The 16,636-nt window shown below is 49.0% G+C and overlaps 3 protein-coding genes across 5 annotated transcripts; 1 reads left to right on the top strand and 2 right to left on the bottom strand.

Moving 5' to 3' along the window:
* Window positions 1–4,083: 4,083 nt before the first annotated feature.
* Window positions 4,084–6,587, bottom strand: LOC119517809 (calpastatin-like). The gene is given in 2 exon segments (XM_037814832.1): window positions 4,084–5,154; window positions 5,156–6,587. Coding segments are annotated over 2 exon segments (2,190 nt in total). The 5' UTR covers window positions 6,536–6,587; the 3' UTR covers window positions 4,084–4,344.
* Window positions 6,588–8,765: 2,178 nt separating this feature from the next.
* On the top strand, window positions 8,766–11,951 carry LAMTOR4 (late endosomal/lysosomal adaptor, MAPK and MTOR activator 4). Of its 2 annotated transcripts, XM_037814916.1 has the most exons (4): window positions 8,766–8,839; window positions 9,369–9,449; window positions 11,131–11,248; window positions 11,593–11,951. In XM_037814916.1, exons 1-4 carry the CDS (start codon window positions 8,837–8,839, stop codon window positions 11,688–11,690), a joined length of 300 nt encoding a protein of 99 aa, XP_037670844.1. In that variant the 5' UTR covers window positions 8,766–8,836; the 3' UTR covers window positions 11,691–11,951. The 2 variants fall into 2 exon arrangements, with proteins under 2 accessions (XP_037670844.1, XP_037670845.1); XM_037814917.1 differs by lacking the exons at window positions 8,766–8,839; window positions 9,369–9,449 and adding an exon at window positions 9,520–10,262.
* A 271-nt stretch (window positions 11,952–12,222) lies between these two features.
* On the bottom strand, window positions 12,223–16,630 carry TRAPPC14 (trafficking protein particle complex 14). 2 transcript variants are annotated; one of them, XM_037814849.1, is made up of 11 exons: window positions 15,987–16,628; window positions 15,671–15,766; window positions 15,450–15,579; window positions 15,197–15,283; window positions 14,911–15,031; window positions 14,659–14,806; window positions 14,442–14,524; window positions 14,177–14,340; window positions 13,474–13,628; window positions 13,050–13,243; window positions 12,223–12,949 (listed from the first exon to the last, which is right to left on the bottom strand). In XM_037814849.1, exons 1-11 carry the CDS (start codon window positions 16,383–16,385, stop codon window positions 12,796–12,798), a joined length of 1,731 nt encoding a protein of 576 aa, XP_037670777.1. In that variant the 5' UTR covers window positions 16,386–16,628; the 3' UTR covers window positions 12,223–12,795. The 2 variants fall into 2 exon arrangements, with proteins under 2 accessions (XP_037670777.1, XP_037670778.1); XM_037814850.1 differs by lacking the exon at window positions 12,223–12,949 and having other exon boundaries at window positions 13,108–13,284; window positions 15,987–16,630.
* Window positions 16,631–16,636: the final 6 nt, after the last annotated feature.

Raw genomic sequence — 16,636 nt, 5'->3', positions numbered from 1 at the left:
CATTCATTCTCATAGCTCTAGAGCCTTCCATTGTGTGAATACAACCACATTCATTTATCCATTCAACCACTGATGGGCATCTGGGTAGTTTATGAATTCCCATTGACAGGAATGTACATATTTCTGCTGGGTATATACCTTGGTGTCAGGCCCCAGAAAAAGAGTCTAAATATAGTAGGAATGTCTGATCCACGGGCCCTGCTGCTTATCTCATAAATACCGGGTGTGCCATAAACTAAGGGTTGAAGGCCATTTTAGGAATCCCAGTCACAGTGGCACCTAGACTCCAGGGGGCAGACAAGGCAAGATCAGATATGCCCATAAAGATAAATGACCACAAACAAGCCAAAAGGCCTGCTTCCTCCACATAGATAATATAGTGCACATCAAAGAAGAGTAGTGTGTTAAAACCCTAGTAACCAGTCAGCAGAAACTGATAAGCACTCACCCAGTCGAGGCCCAGAACACACTCAGCAGGGCCTTCCCCCCCAATACCCAATGTGGGTTTTTCCTTTAAAAAATGCTGCTCTCAGAAAGAGGGCCAGAGCCATTTTTCTTTTCTTTCTTTTCTGATGGCTCCCACCTGCTTTCTTCTGCTTTCTTCCTCTAATAAACCTTAATCTCTCTACTTAAACCATGACTCACTGCATTTGTGTGGATTCTTGAACAGCTCTGAACCTAACACTTGGGGTGACAGTGCTGGTTTACAGGACTTACTTTATTATTTTTAAGGTTTTTTAAACTATTAAATCTTTCTTATATTAAAAAGGGGGGGGGGAGACTTAGAACTTCAGAAACAGAGTATTACCAATACTTTGAAGCCCTTTGTGCTTCTCCCTGATCCCTTTCCCCTCTCTGCCTGGGAAAGTAACCATTATTCTAAATTTTGTGCTTATCCTTCTCTTGTTCTTCTTTATCATTTTGCCAAATGTACATACATCCCTAAACAATATATTATTTCATTTGGCATGTTTTTAAACTTGATATAAATGGAACTTGGCTTTTTTTTTTTTTTTTTCCTTTGTGGTACTTACCACTTAACATATTTATTCTCTTATTTTATTGTGTGGCTCACCCTCACAGCTCCTTGAGAACAATAAGAAAATGTTTTATTCACTACTGAACCCCTGTCTCGGCCTGCGGGACGTTCAACGGAAGGCTCCAAGTCCTGTGAGGGAGGAATGGTATGGGACAAGAGACACAAGGAATGACAGCAAGACAAAGATTCTGATCAAGCTGCAAATCTTTATTGAAGGGGCAGAGCATATATACTCTAGGAGAGAGGGGGAGTGGCTAGGAAGGGCGGGTGGCGGTCTAGGATTGGTGGCTGCTGTTACTAGGGCGGATGGCAGATGTAAGGCTAGCACAGGATTGGTGGCTACTGTTGCTGGGGTAGAAGGCAGATTGTAAAGCTAGCACTCTAGGCGTGAATCTTAGGCGCGAACGGCTGTCACTTCCGTAAAGAAGGCTGAGGGCAACTTAAGCCGTTATTGCATCAGCCCTAGCGGCCATGTTGCATATCTCCGGCATCGCCAGACAAACCCCCAATTCCAAGAAGAATGCCTGGTACACAGAAGACGAGCCATTAGCATCTAGTGAATGAAGGAACGAGATATTTTGCTCTCTGCATGAGTAGTGTGATTCGAGCTGTTTGTGAAATTGAACGATTCTAATGATGGCTGATGAGCACTGTCCTGCTAGGGGTTCCCCTGGGTCAAGAAATAGGAGAGCAGCAAGTTCTGAGATAAAATTAAAGGTAATCTACCCTACGTGGGACATGACTCCAGGGCGGTGAATCTCCAAGAGAGAGCCTGGCCCTGGCATCGAGGGATTGAGGATGCCTTCTTGACCAAAAGGGAGAAAAGAAAGGTAGTAAAATGAGGTTATAGGTTCTATCCTGGAGCTTTACTCTTATGCAAGCTCCAGCCAGATATCCCAGATGGCGACAGTATGCCAAACCCTAACCAACAGTAGCCCAGAAATACCTAGGTCCCTAGCTGAGATTCTGTACAAGTTTCACTCACTAAAGTTTCTCTCTCAGAAACTTAACCCACCAGTGTTCCTATGGCAGACAAGTCCTAAAACCCAGAGGCAATGGCCTCTTTGGGAATAACAACCAGATGCAGCCCCCTTCCCCATGATGTCAACACCCCTTTTCTTTATTTTTTAATGTAAAATATTTTGCTTTAATTTTATTTTATATCTTGATTGATGAAACATGGAAATATTGATTTTCACTTTTGGTCATCCGAGGAACCTATCTTTATTTGCTTTTGGAAAAGTTCACTTTCTAAACACACAACATTGCCACAACAATGTACAGAAACCTTTTTTGGTAATGAAAAGTTGTCTGTTCATTACCTCCAAGCATGTATTTTCAATTATTTCCTTCTAATAATGTGGGTAATAAAAAGGACTGATTTGGATCCTTGTCATTGTTAATTACCAGCAACCTTCCAAGAACTGAAGACATTTCTAATTAACAAAAAGGCATATTCAGAGTACCTTGAATATATGTTTACTTTTACAGGCATTTCCTAAACCTCTGGAATTTGGTATGTCATTTAAAAATACTTTTATATATACCTAGGAATTAGTAACACTGCAGCCATAGCCTTACCTGACACATCTGTCAATGTCAAAGGTTTCAAAGTTTTTTTTAAAAAAACTTTTAAAAAAGCAAACAACCTTACTGCCCCAATAGGAGAATTAGATACACAGTTAAAATCCCTCAGGAAGAGTGTTGTTTTTTCTTGTTAGTGTCTCAAAAAGGTCTATTTAGCCACCATAACACCGGCTCATATTTCCCAGGCTTAGCATAATAATGACCATATCACTGATGGGAAAGAGACATGGCATTTTTAAAAGAGTAGAGTTTAAAATCCCATGGGTATGTTTCAGATTTTTAAAGAGTATTTTCAGAGAGTATTAGCAAAATTTGATCCCCATTATAAGCAGTTATTTTTGTTGCCCCACCCTCCCCCATTAGATATTATTGGTGGCTACTTATTTTTAGTGAAGTCTGCAAAAGTCCTAATAAATAAAAAGTTTAAACAGATGCTAAGGAAGGCCATGCTTTCCAGAAATACGAAATTCAAAATCTGTTTTTCAATATGTACCTGACATCTTTTCCTGCATTTGCTACCAGGAAATGCAGATGAAATTAAATTTTTATTAAAATTTCATCAATGGTATCAGTGCTATGTTCAGAAGCTATTCATTATCAAAAGATCTGAGAAACCATTCAAAGTTGAAGGAAATCAGAAAGCCTACTTCTTAAATTGCTGTGGGGGAAAACCAGATTTTAAATCTCAGAAACACTCAGACCTGTGTGTGTGTGTGTGTGTGTGTGTGTGTGTGTGTGTGTTATGCTTTTTTTTTTTTTTAAGCAAAAGTTTTTGTATTTGGTAAACTTAACTTCCAGAAAGCCAGATGCCATAGTGCAGAAAATATGTGGCAAGGCTCTAAGCAACCATTCCTGCTCAAATTTTATGTATAGAGAACAGAAAGCACAGCTTAATTGCATAGTAAACCAACAGAGTTCAAGCCATATGAACATTGTATGGAATTAGATTTTATTTGTGCTCAGATTTTGTTTTTGAAACTTGCTTTACAGTGACTTATATAGTCTGCATTTTGTTCTGATGACTTGATTCAAGTCTCAGTGTGTTTTGTGCTGACTATAAGGTATGGAAGCCCTTACCCAAAGGGCAAAGGAGAGAACAAATCTTAAGTGGGGCTTGGTGTTTACTGGTTTGTCCAGGTTATCTTGTATTAATTTATTATTAGCAGCCCAAAAAAAGATATGTGCCAATTGTACAATATTTTATGTTTGACTTAGAAACATCAAATACAGTTCATAAGCCCAAGAAAAAAGGGGGTAATGAGAAATAAGGTTATTGAAGAATGTTTAAAGCATTGTTTTCCAAATGCTAGGAAAGAAAAAAAAAAGAAGTGCAAACTGAAAAGACAAATGAGATTTACAAGCACTGTGTGTAGAATGTGCAAAAGTTTGCAAAGGTTTTTTTGGTGTTGCTTTAAGAAACTTTATCAAATATATTTCTTACAAATATAAAGCTTCCTTTCAACAACTGAAGGCAATTTAAAAAAAAAGTTCAAAGTTTATCAATACTTAATACAATAACACAGGTGAACCAGACAAATTCAAATTCTGTCCTGGACAAGAATAACAAACCAATGTCAAGATGTCAAAAGACTCAACATATACCATCGTCTAGAAGCCACCCAGAAAAATTGCTTTCTGTCGCCAAAACATTTTGTTCTTCAAGAGTCATCATCTACACAGCTGAAGATTTTAGTTGACGATACCAAATAGTGTGACCTTTAACTTGTATTTCTTTCATCAGCTTTTGACTTGGAGTCTTCCTCTTTTGCCTTTTTTGCATCCTTTGCTTTACCCCCATCCTTGGGTGCTTTGGTGCTGGAAGCAGTCTTCTGGCCTTTGTCCTTTGCCATTTTCCGTGAGGTTTCTGTAGTTGAAGGACAGCTGTCCAAATCTTCTGAGAGGGCATCAATGGGGTCTTGGTCATCTGCAGATTTCTTTGATTCTTTGGGCTTCTTTGCAGGTGGCTTCACTGGTTTTCCCTGATCATCTTTATCCAGGAGATGTCTATACTCAGGTGGGATGGTGTCATCTCTCTCTCCAAGCTTGTCTCTCTGTTCAGCAGTAGCTTTTCCCTTTACTTTATCCTCCACTGGTTTGTTCTCATCTGGGTCAGGCTGCCTTTGCCCTAGACTGTCAGAAAGTTGGTCTAGGGCGTCATCAAGTTCTTTGTTGTCACTTTGCGGAGGGTCAGGAGCTGGGCCTGCAGAGTGGGTGGTTGACACTGGGGTTTGGGAAACCACCTCAGAGATCACAGCAGAAAGTTTTGCATCGTCGAATTTAAGGGATGAAATGTTTGAGGGGTCAGAGAAGGCCTCAGACAAAGCATCAAGAAGGAGGTCTTCACTCAGGGGTGGAATCTGCTCCTCAGTCTCTTTTGGCAGGGGTGGTTTTCCATCTTTATCCTTGACCTCTTCTAATCTGTAGTCAGGAGGAATTGTTTCTTCTTTCTCACCAAGTTTTTCATGGTCCTCTTCTTTGGCTTTCTCCTTGACTTTATCCACCACAGGTTTTTCATCTTCTGGATCTGCTGCTCTTTTTCCCCAGGCTACCAGCCAAAGCCTCTACAGCATCATCTGGCACTGGGCCCTTCGAGGCAGCTGGCTTGGGTGGTGCAGACTGGACACTACACATCGAGGTCCAGGACACAGTCTCTCCCACGGGAGTCTGGGCAGGGGCCTTAGTTTCTTCTGTCTTTTCAGTTGGCTTAGATTGTTTTTCTTTACATTTAGACTGGTTAAAATCTTCTGAAAGTTCATCAGTGAGTTCTGATTCACTTTGGAGCTGTGATTTTTCCTCAGGCTCTGGCAATAGGGGTTTTCCATCTTTATCCATGGCTGGTTTTAATCTGTACTCAGATGGGACTGTTTCATCATCCTCACCCCACTTCTTCAGTTTTTCTTCTTTTGCTTTTGCCTCATCAACTTCCTTAATAGAGCTTAGGTGAAGCTCCGGTTCTGGTTCCCTGGTGCCGAGAGAAGCAGAAAGGGCATCAAGTGCTTGATCGCTCATTGTATCCTTCTCCACCTTTCTTTTCTTCTCCTGGGGTGGAGCTGCACTTCTGATTACCCCAGCTGACTGAGCTTTTAAAACCTCTCCCGAAGATTCCTCTTTTTCAGTTTTCTTTCCACCGGTGGTAGGAGAACTGCAGGTGAAGTCAGATGACAAGGCATCCGTAGCACCATCAGGCCCTATGGGTTTCAAAGAGTCTGCAGGAGGTCCTGTGACCCCTTCTTTTTTAGCTAAGAGTTCCCTATATTTTGGAGGAATTGTGACTTCTCTTTTGTCCAATTCCTCTATGTAGGTGGAACTCATTGGATCTGAAACTTCTGGTCCAGTGTATGGTGTATTATCCTGTTCAGTTTCTTCAGGTTCTCCCAAAGTGTCTATTAAGTCATCCAAAGCAGCATCCATGCCTCACTTTCCAGATTGTTTACCCGGTTTAGATTCAGGTGGTACAGCTGGTGTTAGTGATTTTTCTTTTTTCTTGTCATCTGGTTTACCAGATGTTGCAGCCACACCAGCAGCAATCTTGTCCTGTGATTTAGTCTTTGGTTCTGTTGATTTCTCTGATGTCAGCTGCTCACTTGATCTAGAAACTGCTTTTTCACTACAAGCATGTTTTTTTCCTGTATCTGATGCATGCTTGGGTAGGCTTTTTGGCTCTGTGTATTCCTTTGGCTTTTCTTCTTGGGTTTTTCCCTCATGAACCACAGATAGTTTAGTTGATGGTGACTTCTTCTCTGGTTCTGTTTTTATAGCCTTGGTCTCTGTAGAATTCATACTGGAAGATTTGCTGGTCGCAGCAAAGAAGTTGTCACTCTGAGTCCCACTCCAGGGCCGGGAGGCTCCGGCCATGCTCCGGCCTGGGTTTTTCAGGATGTTTTCATTCCCGTTTGGGCTTGGCCCCATGGTTTCAGTTTTGAGTCCCAGCCCAGGCCACAGAGTGTGACCAACACCCCTTTTCAATATGAACAAGTTAGGGTGGTCACTGCCTAGACACTCCTGAAGATCGAGAAGGTGACTGAACGAGAGGAAGGGGGAGCAACAGACCAGGTAGGATTTAGCAGAGGGTTGCAAATGCTGAATCTTTATATATTTTTTTAGATGCTAGGGTATTAGAATAGCCAGAAGGAAATAACTGAAATGGTGGAACTGTAATCCATAACATTCTTTGAAATTTGCTCAATAGTTAAATTGTACTTTGAAAGTCATCACCTTTCTGTATATACCTTATATTTCATAATAAGGAAATAACTGAAATTGTGGAACTGTAACCCGTAATATTCTTTGAAATTTGCTCTCTACTTGTTAAATCGTACTTTGAAAGTTATCACTGTCAAGTATATATGTTAAATTTTACAATTAAAAATGTATTTAAAAAATTAAAGGTAGTCTAAAAGATCAATTAAATGTGGTTCGCCCATGCAGCGGTGGAAAAAGCATAGGCCTCAGCATTAGTAATGCTGATGGGAATCTGGCTTTGCCACCTGCCAGCTGTGTTCCCGTGAGGAAGGCACGACCCCTCTGACTGCCACTCCTTCACCTGCAAAATGGAGGTGATTATTACAAGGTTGTTAATGAGAGGGACAGGGGTTAGATGAATGAAACCACTGTGAACTATAAGTACCAAGAAAATGATACTACAAAACGTCATCAACACCTAAGGCCAGGATGGCCTTGCAAATTAAGCACCTCCAAAGAACTTTCTCTCTCTACATCCTCTTCTAATTTAAATTTTATATTATAACTTTAAATTTATACCATAATTCATTTTTAAAAAGGCATCTGCCTTCTTAAATTGGCTTTTTCCGTCAAGCAACAGTACATATATTTTTAAATTGAGATATAATTCACATACCATAAAATTCACCCTTTTCAAGTGTATGATTCAATGGCTTGTAGTACATTTATGGTATTCTGTAAACGTCACCACTAATTACAGAACATTTTTATCACCCCATAAGGAAAACCTACACCTGTTAGTGGCAGCCCCTGGCAGTCACTTATCTACTTTCCGCCTCTATGGTTTTGCCTGTTGTGTCTATTTCATATCAGTGTATCATATGATATTTGTCCTTTTGTGTCTGGTTTCTTTCATTTAGTTTAATCTTTTCAAGGTTTATCCATATGGTAGCACGGATCAGAACATCATTACTTTTTATGGGTTAATACTATTCCATTATAGGGATAGACCACAATTTCTTTATTAATCACTGTGTTGTTTCCCACTTGTTGGCTATTACGACTAATGTTGCTAGGAACACACGTGTCCAAGTATTTGTGTGGACAAGTTTTCAATTCTCTTGAGTATATATACCTAAGAATGGAAACGCTAGGTCTTATGGTAATTCTATGTTTAACTTCCTGAGGAACCACCAAACCGTTTTCCACAGCCGCTACACCATTTTACATTCCCACCAGTAAGGCAAGAGGGTTCCAGCTTCTCCACATCCTTGCCAACAAGAAATTTGTTTTATATCTAGAATCACCTTTCATTTTACCTCACCTAGACGGCCTTAGCCACATAACTTTCGTAGCAGTTCCGGAAACTTGTCTGTCTACTCAAGTTAAAACATGCATTTCCTCTGTTTACACATATTTGGTGATGCTGATATATAGAAAAGTGACTCCAAGGTACTGGCTCCAATTTTTCTTAGCAGAGAAACTAGAGTATTGCAGCTGCGATGGCCAGTCCGGGGCCAATTCACCATCACAGGGCTTCTCTCTGAATCTGCAGGAGGAAAAACTCCGGGACTAAGTGCCTGGAGTAGCAGAGGAGCAGCATTTGAACAGCTCTCACGTGCATTACATTCTGGTCTCTCATTTCCAGGTGCAAGGGTCCGAAACCCAGAAAGGGATTCGTCTAAGGACCCACTTGGGCTCCATCTAGCCCTCCGTTGCGGCGCGCGCGCGCGTACGAGAACGCCTGTCCCCGCACTACCCCTCCTCCTCTCTCCTAGGCACTGAGGGGCGGGGAGCTAGGTGTAAGGGGAGTCTGCGACCAATTGGAGCGCGTCTCCGGGAGGCTGCGATCCGCACTGGCAGAATCAGTCTGATGACGTGGCCCAGGCCCCAATCAGCATGTTGGGGGCGTGGCTACAGTCCGACGGCCCTGAGCAGAGAAGACCGCCCAGTGGGAGCACGTGACTTGGGGCCGGAGCCGGAAGCTACCTCTCTGGTCGCGAGCGCCCCTAGCATCTGAGGCCTGCGATGGTGAGGACGCATGCGCGGGAGGACGCGCCGGGGGGTTTCGCGTCCAGGTCCCCCGACTTCCTTGGTTGCCCCTTCCTGGACCCGCACTTCATCCTCGCCCCCAGGCCGCCTTTTACGGAGAGGGGAGGAAGTCGGGAGGGGGTGACGACGTAGAGGCCTGAAGAGGGATCTGGGGCAGGGTGTCCGGGGCTGTGGAGGAGCCTGCGGGGTCGAGGCACGAGGGGGCTGGAGAGAGGGTCCGAGTGAGGGGCTAGTGGGGCTGCGAAGGCTTCCTGGGATGTCAGAGGCGGGACGTGGAAGACCGGGGCGCCCAGGGGCAGGGAGAGAGTGATGTCAGATGGAGGCTTGGGAAGCCAGGGGAGAGAGCAGTGGTGAAGGCCGTATGGAGGGAAGGGGGTCTCCAACGGCCCTGGCTGGGAAAAGGGAAGGCCTGCGGGACCGCCGGGAGAGGGGCTCGGGTTTGTAGGTGAAGGGGATGGAGAGCCACCTTCCTGGCGTGCTTCTCACTGGTTGCATCTTCATCCACTAGACTTCTGCACTGACCCAGGGGCTGGAGCGAATCCCAGACCAGCTCGGCTACCTGGTGCTGAGTGAAGGTGCAGTGCTGGCGGTGCGTTCTGGGGACCGAGAGGGGGTCCCCTAATATACGTGGCCTGGTAATCCCTTCCGACATTGCCCACTGAAGCCTCATTTGTCTGTTCGCTGTCATTACCTGGTATTGTGGCTGGCTTTTAGGAAGCTTTCAGTAGTTAATTAAATCTCTGGGGTCTCTAAGAGGTTAACTAACTTTACCAAAGTCACACAACTAGTTACAGACTTGTTGATAACGGATATGACCTGGGTTGTTCTTGAGTAGGTCTTCATTTGGTATTTATTGAAGAGGTTTTGTTTCTTGTTGCATACTACAATAGAGTGTGAGCTTTATAGAAATTTTCCATCTAAAGAGACAAGGCTTAAAAGGTTCAAAGTTGAAAGCAATGTGAGTGGTAAAGACTACTGAAGGAGTCCAGAACATGAAGGGGCCAGCCCTCCATGTTACGTTATACCTTGTGTTATGGCAAGGAAACTTTCTTAGAGGAGGCAGGAATTCAGCTGTGCTTTAAAGGATGGGTGATTGTGGACAAGCAGAAAGGAAGGAGAGTATTTGGGGCTGGCAAGTGGACATGTTTGCAGGAGCATGACACCAACCTGTCTGAATTGGTTTTATGTAGAAAAGATTTGTAATGGTTTGGAGGAAGGGGAGGGTATGGTAAGGAAAGGGTCAGATGGTGGAGGATTTTTAGGGCCAGCTTCACACATTTGGACTGAATCTTGAGAATAAGGAGCTGTTGATTTTGTAACATAAATGCTCCCTGATGAAATGGTTTAGTGGTGGATGGAAGTGGCAGCATTTAGAAGGCCAGGAGGCTGTGCAGTGATCCAGGTATGAAACTGGGCTGGTGACAGTGGATGTAGGGGATGGAGGAGATACTCCTCCACCAGAAGGACTTGGAACTCAGAAACCCGGAATGATTGTGCCCTAACAACAGGAATCAAGAAAGGCAGTTGACTGGGGAGGGTGGGGGGTAAGGGGAATTTTGATGGCTTGACTGTAGACATTGAGTCTGAAGTAGAATGATAGCAAATTAATATATATTTCACTGGGACCTTTTCTAAGCATCTTACCATTTTTACATTTATTCTTGGCAGGCCCATAAGGTATGTACTCTATTGTCCTCAGTTTAGAGATGAGGAAACGGAGGTACAGAATGTCCAAGAAAGCAAAGGGCACTGAACTTAGCCTAGTGGGAGGCCCATATTGACAGGGTGGGAAGAGGAAGTTGAGACAGTCACTAGAAGAGAGGAAGCCCAGGCCACTGGCACAGCACTGACCCATGGGTGGAGCAGGAGGGAGGAATTCAAGGACAAAGAGGATGATTGTGTTCAGTTTCCACAGACAGGGTCACAAATGGGAAGACTAAGAAAGAGGTGGAGCCTTTAGCAAGTCAGTGTTTATTTTGGGGGGCAGGCATTGACTTTTGAGAATGTGGAGAAAAATCACGTTTCAAGGGGCCAGTAAAGAAATGGATATGAGTCGCTGCTCATTGGGGAAACCTGGTATCATAAGGATGAGAAATGGGTGATACCAGTAGGAGGCTGTAACACCAAAGGAAGATTTTAGGTTTGTTTTCCAAAATGGGCATATTGCAAAGTGGAGAGGGAGAGGTTGCAGATACTAGAGCCAAAGTGAGTTGAATTCCCTTCCAACTCTCTTCCCTAATTTCTGCCATCCTCCCTCCGTCTGCATGTAGTCGTCTGGGGATCTAGAGAATGACGAGCAGGCAGCCAGCGCCATCTCGGAGCTGGTCAGCACAGCTTGCGGTTTCCGGCTGCACCACGGCATGAACATACCCTTCAAGCGCCTGTCTGGTAAGACCCTGTCTTGGGGTGGGGGGGAGGAGGGGGTGCTCCCAAAGGCTGCTTCTCTTCTCCGGGGGTAAAAAGCCTGTCTTCTTCCAGCCTTCCGCAATCTCCTGGGGTCCCTGGTTCTGGCCCATTTCTTCTTCCCTTTGGGATTCCCCCATGCATCAGAGTATGAAAAAGTAGGGGATTTCACAGAAGCCTCTCATCTTCAGATCTCTGAGCCTTGAACTATAGAATGTCTTGGGCTTTTGATCCCAGCCAATTTGAGTGTGACCAGTGGAGGCCACTGCACCCCACTAATTCTGTGCTCCCATCCCTCTCGGGGGTGGGGGACGGCATCTCTCCTCCAGTCGTCTTTGGAGAACATACGCTGCTGGTGACTGTGTCAGGACAGAGAGTGTTTGTCGTGAAGAGGCAGAACCGAGGCCGGGAGCCCATTGACGTCTGAGCCTGCCAGAGGGCAAGGGCCGGAGGAGGCCGACTGGGTCCATGAGTCTTTTGCGGACTGGGTCCATGAGTCTTTTGCGATGAGGAAGGTGCAGATGTCCTCCACCTCTTTCTTGGCTTGCTGCTAGAACTAGGCCCTCTGCTCGCCCACTTCCCCACCCCTACCTGGAAGGGTGAAGGCTTGGGAATTGCGCTCAATGTCAAGGGCCAGGTGTCCTCCCCTTTCCTTCTCTCCCTCCTAATAAACATGAATCTGATGTTTCCAGGTCCAAGGGTTTGTGTGTCAGGGGTGGGGGCCCTTCACCGCCATGTCTGTCTTCCACCATCTGGGGGTCTAGGGAGGAAGTTGGGAAGTTCTGTGCCTCGGCCCAGAGGAGTGGGGCAGGGCCGTCTCGGCCTGACGGGGACCTGGAGGTCGGGAACAGATGGGTGGGAGGGGAGCTGAGCACAGCTCCTTGGCCTGCCTGCTGAAGGGATCCTGGGGAGCCGCTGCCCTTTGGTCTCTGCTCCCGCCACCAAAACACAAACAGCAGTCATTCTTCTCCCTCCTGGGCAGGCATTTAATAGTCTTTTTTTCAGTTGGAAGCAGTAGGTGGGAAAATAAGTTACAGGAATAGACCAACAAAAAAAAACTTAAAGTGCTTCAGGCTGCAAACGTAAACATGAGGGGTGAGAGGAGGCCACCGGTTGTCGTCTGACCCCTGAGACGGGTGACTGCTTGGGTCCCTTTACTACCTCCACCCTCTCATCTCAGCCCTGCGGGTGGGTGGGAATGTCAGAGCTGGGAAAGGCAACTGAGTGGGAATGAGGAGAACACTTTGTAAACTGAGAACAGGTAAAGGGCGGGGCAAGGGAGCTCGTGGAGCCCAGGCCCTGGCCTGGGGTGGGGCCAGCCCCCCCACAGCAACTCGGGGGAATACTGTTGGCAGCGCTGCAGCCGTGCCCGCCCACTTCACAGCTTCTTCCCTCATCTCTCATCAGCAGACACAGACAGGCGGCTCCGTCGGGCCTCTGCACCCACGGCGGGAGGCTTCCCAGGGAGCGAGGAGCCCCTCTGGGGACTTCTGGATTCTGGGAGTGTAAGAGGGACGAGAGCCGGCGTGGTGCTACTTGACAGGCTCCACCACCAGGACCTTGCACTCGCGCTTGGCAATCTTGTCCAGAGAGAGCACAGCCTTGTCTGGGGGCAGGTAGAGGGGGCGGCCGACTGGAGAGGCCACGGGGGGTGTGATGGCCCTGCGCTCCATCACGCTGCCCGACCTGGGAGAAGGCAGAGGGGGTGGGCTTGGTCAGACACCGGCTCTGCGCTGATCCCAGCCTCTGCCGAGGCCCAGAGCCACCCCTCCACACGGCCCTGTACCTCATGAGGTGGCTGCGGGAGGGCTGCTGATGGGAGAAGGACTGAGAGCGGCCCAGGCTGGCCTGGTGCCTCTCCACCAAGTCCCGCACCGCAGGGCTGCTGGGGCTGCTCTTGCGGGAGAGGGGCCGGGCCTCAGGTGGAGGGTGAGACACACTGGCAGTGAACTGCAGCTTCAGCTTCATGTGCTGGCTCAGCTGGGGGTGGGCGGACACAGATCGGCCTTCCAGCTCGGTGTCTAGGGCCCAGACCCCCTTTCAAGTCATCTCCCCCTGCTTGATGGGCCCGTGCCGCATCTAAATCCCATGTTCCCCCGGCCCAGCTTTTTAGTGCCACCCATCACACCATCCACAGACGCTAAAGTCTCTGACCCCTCACATCCGACATTCATGTCACCCCACACACAGCCAGACCCTCCTTGGCCCACCTCGAAGAGCCCCGTCCTCAGAGCCTGGAAGGCCACGCTGAAGGTGAGTGCACTGCCCTTCCGGGAAAAGCCGAGGTTGTTGAGGGGTGTGTGGCAGACAATGGAGTCCAGAGCGGCCTGCATGGCCCGGCGTTCCTCCTCACACAGCTGCTTTCCTGGGTGGAGAAGCAGGGACCAGGAATCACATCTGTGCAGCGTTCCCCAGTTCAAAATGCCTTTATATGCACAGTCTCATTTGATCCTCAAAACCACTCTGTGGAATAAACTCAGTAAACGTTATCTTTTGCCACCTTTTACAGATAACAATAACTGGATGCTGAGGTCTGTTCTAGCCACATCACATATATTAACTCATTTAATCCTCATTACAATGCAATGAGATATCATTTTCCCCATTTTAGAGATGAGGAATCCGAGGCCCAGAGAGGTTAATAACTTAACCAAGGTCACACAGCTAGGAAGCAGGAGAGTAGAAATGAAACATACAAGGGAGCCCAGCTCTAGTGTCCATGCCCTTAAAATCTCTCTGCCCCGCTGCCTCTCTAAACTGGCCATCCGTGATACAGAGGAGACCACCAGGTGCAGAGCTGACTTAGCCTTCCTGAGTCCCCCATTTGTGGCAGGGTTGGCGCCACCTCCATGACTTCTTCCTTCCCCCTCCCCTCCCTCTGGATTCAGGGTCCCAGCCTGGGGGCTGACCCACCAGCCTGTGCGTGCTCCGGGGTCCACACGAGCCTCACAGCAAGGAAGTCTTGGAGGTTGTTGAGTAGTGTGTAGGTAACAGTGAAACGCTCATAGGTCCGAACAGGAGACTCACAAGAGGCAGTCATCACAAAGCACGGGCGGTCCAGGCGGATGCTGGGCAGGCTAGGAGCAGGGAGAGAGGGTAGCAGGATGTGTGTGTCAGGCAATACAGGTGAATGGGATGGCACCCAAGGGTGGGGGGTAGGGGGATCCCATACACTCACCGGTAGTGGGTGTAGATGCTCTGGGTGAAGGGCAGCTTCGGGGTGGACCACTGAACCACAGCAATCAGGGGAACTTCGAGGCCCTGCAGGAGGGACAAAGGGAGACATCGCAGGTATTAGAGTTCCCTCCCATCGTTAGTCCCCAACCCCCTGGACTTCCCTTCCCACTGCTTTTTCTTATCCTTTCTCCTTGAATACACCAGCCCCTTATCCTCACCTCCTTGGCTCCTGGAGGGGGCTGCTCACTCCCTCTCAGCTGAAACAGGAAGTTGTGTTCCTCCAGGGCACTAAGCAGGCAGGGGAAGCAGCCAGAGGTCCCAGGGAGTCGGCAGAAGGAGCCCATGGAGACCTCCCCAGATTGGTGACTAGTTCAGAAGAGGGGGACAGAGCATGATCTCTCCGTGCCAGAGCTCTCAGCCTCTGCTCCGTCCCAACCACTTCATGGTCCAGCTTCTCCCCAGGACCTCACCAGACATTGTCCACCAGCAGCACAGAGCCGTCGGGCATGACAGGCAGATAACTCGCATTGAAGTTTGGGAGAATGCGGATATCCCAGATGGAGATTTCCTCCTGGGAGGAGCTGTTCAGCACTGTCGGACGGAACCAGCTCAACTAAGGGCGTCTGGACCCCTTAGGCCCCACCTCCCCCCCACACCCCCGAAAAGCGACTGATCCCCACCATACTGCCCAAAGTCCCTGCCACCCAATCAGTTCCCTTGCTGCTACCCCAGAATTGCACTGGCCAATCTGCTCACCCTTGAGGACAGTCAAGTGTTTTCCAGCCACAGTGAACTGACGGCATTTCAGAACCGGAGGGGGCAGCAGAGTCAGCAGGGTGCTCACTGCGGGAGGGCAAAGGGCAGGAATGATGGCCTGGGCACACACCACCCCCCAGCCCCATCCCTCTGACCTTCCTCTTCTCCCCAGATCAGGTGCTTTCCAGTATCACCCCTCCACTCGATCCCCCGAATTCCAGACTCTAGCCTTCTCCCCCCACATTCTCCCCACCTTGGGCCTTGAAAGCACTCTGCTCGCCCCGGAAGGTCTCCCCAGGAGATCGGGTCTGCAGCAAGCGCAAGTAGCCTTGATCTCTGACCTCTGGTGCCTCAACTTCCCGCTTCCACACGGTTACTACAATCTGGGCATGAGACACAGGTCCACAGTCAAGAGGAGAAACTTGGAAAGGGTGAATGAATGAGGACAACAGCTCCACCCCTTGCCAGCCTTACCTTGGCCTTAGGTGTTCCTGGGGGCAGTCTATCCAGTGAAACAGTGAGTGGGAAGATGACCTCATCTGTGGACACAATTGGTTCCTCCACAGGCAGCTGGGAAAGGGGTGAAGAGGTCAGGAAAGGGTCACAGGAACAGCCCACCTCAGTTCCCCTGCAGATCTGCAGTATAGGGTTCTTCCTGCTCTCCCCTCTCCTCACCCATCACCTGTTCACCCCCACCCACGCCGGCCTCGGGCTCCCAGGGTCCATCTCCCTCCAGTCTTTGAAGCCAGCATCCCGCCCCTCGCCCTGTGCGTCACCCCAAACTCCTCACCATGGTCGTTCCCCCTGAGGTAGCAGGGCCCGGGCCGTGGGTAAGGAGAGGGCTGCAGCCTCGGAACAACCCCCCGCCCCCAGGATCCCCGCCCCCTGGGGGTTCGAGATCCTGGTCGCCGGTGACACCGCCCCCGGGCGACCCACCCCCGGCGCTGACCGAGGCCAGGGCGGCCAGGGCGGTTGCCAGCTCTGCCCAGGCCCCTCGGGAGCCCAAGCCCGGGCCGGGCCCCGCGCCGCCCCGGCAGCGCAGCACCAGCAGGAAGCGGACAGTCTCCCCCAGGTACAGATGGTTACGCCGGGGCAGCGCCCGGTACCGGCCCGGGTCCCCCGCCAGCTCCGCGCGCGGCGGCAGCGGCACGGCCGGGAAGTACATCGAGTAGTCGCACTGGGACTCCATGGGGCAGCGCGGACCGGGCACCGGACGAGGGGCAAGGTGGACCGGGACCGGAGAGCTATGCCGGCGGCGCCCGCGAAGGACCAGGGGGCCCCGCTGGGGTGGGGCCGGGAAGTCTCGACACCCGCGGGGTGCTGCGCGCGGCCGGGGCAGCCCCGGAGCCCAGCCCGGTCCGGGAACCGGGGCAACGAACCCGGAACCGAGGCCCAGCGGGGCCGGAACCCGGGAGCGGGGCGGGATGACTGGCAGGAGAC

The sequence above is a fragment of the Choloepus didactylus genome, chromosome 21 (genome assembly GCF_015220235.1).
Source record: "Choloepus didactylus isolate mChoDid1 chromosome 21, mChoDid1.pri, whole genome shotgun sequence".
In the NCBI taxonomy this organism is placed as follows: domain Eukaryota; kingdom Metazoa; phylum Chordata; class Mammalia; order Pilosa; family Megalonychidae; genus Choloepus; species Choloepus didactylus.
Note: the sequence above shows the minus strand (reverse complement) of the source record. Positions and strands in the feature narration are given on the sequence as shown.

Bases quoted from the DNA above. Each gene is read 5' to 3' on its own strand.
- LAMTOR4 (XM_037814916.1), top strand. The intron at 9,450-11,130 runs GTGCGTTCTGGG...GTCTGCATGTAG, and splicing joins GTGAAGGTGCAGTGCTGGCG to TCGTCTGGGGATCTAGAGAA. The intron at 11,249-11,592 runs GTAAGACCCTGT...TCTCTCCTCCAG, and splicing joins ACCCTTCAAGCGCCTGTCTG to TCGTCTTTGGAGAACATACG.
- TRAPPC14 (XM_037814849.1), bottom strand. From the start codon at position 16,385: ATGGAGTCCCAGTGCGACTACTCGATGTACTTCCCGGCCGTGCCGCTG. The intron at 15,580-15,670 runs GTAAGGCTGGCA...TCTCATGCCCAG, and splicing joins CAGGAACACCTAAGGCCAAG to ATTGTAGTAACCGTGTGGAA. The intron at 15,032-15,196 runs GTGAGCAGATTG...TCCGTCCGACAG, and splicing joins ACACTTGACTGTCCTCAAGG to TGCTGAACAGCTCCTCCCAG.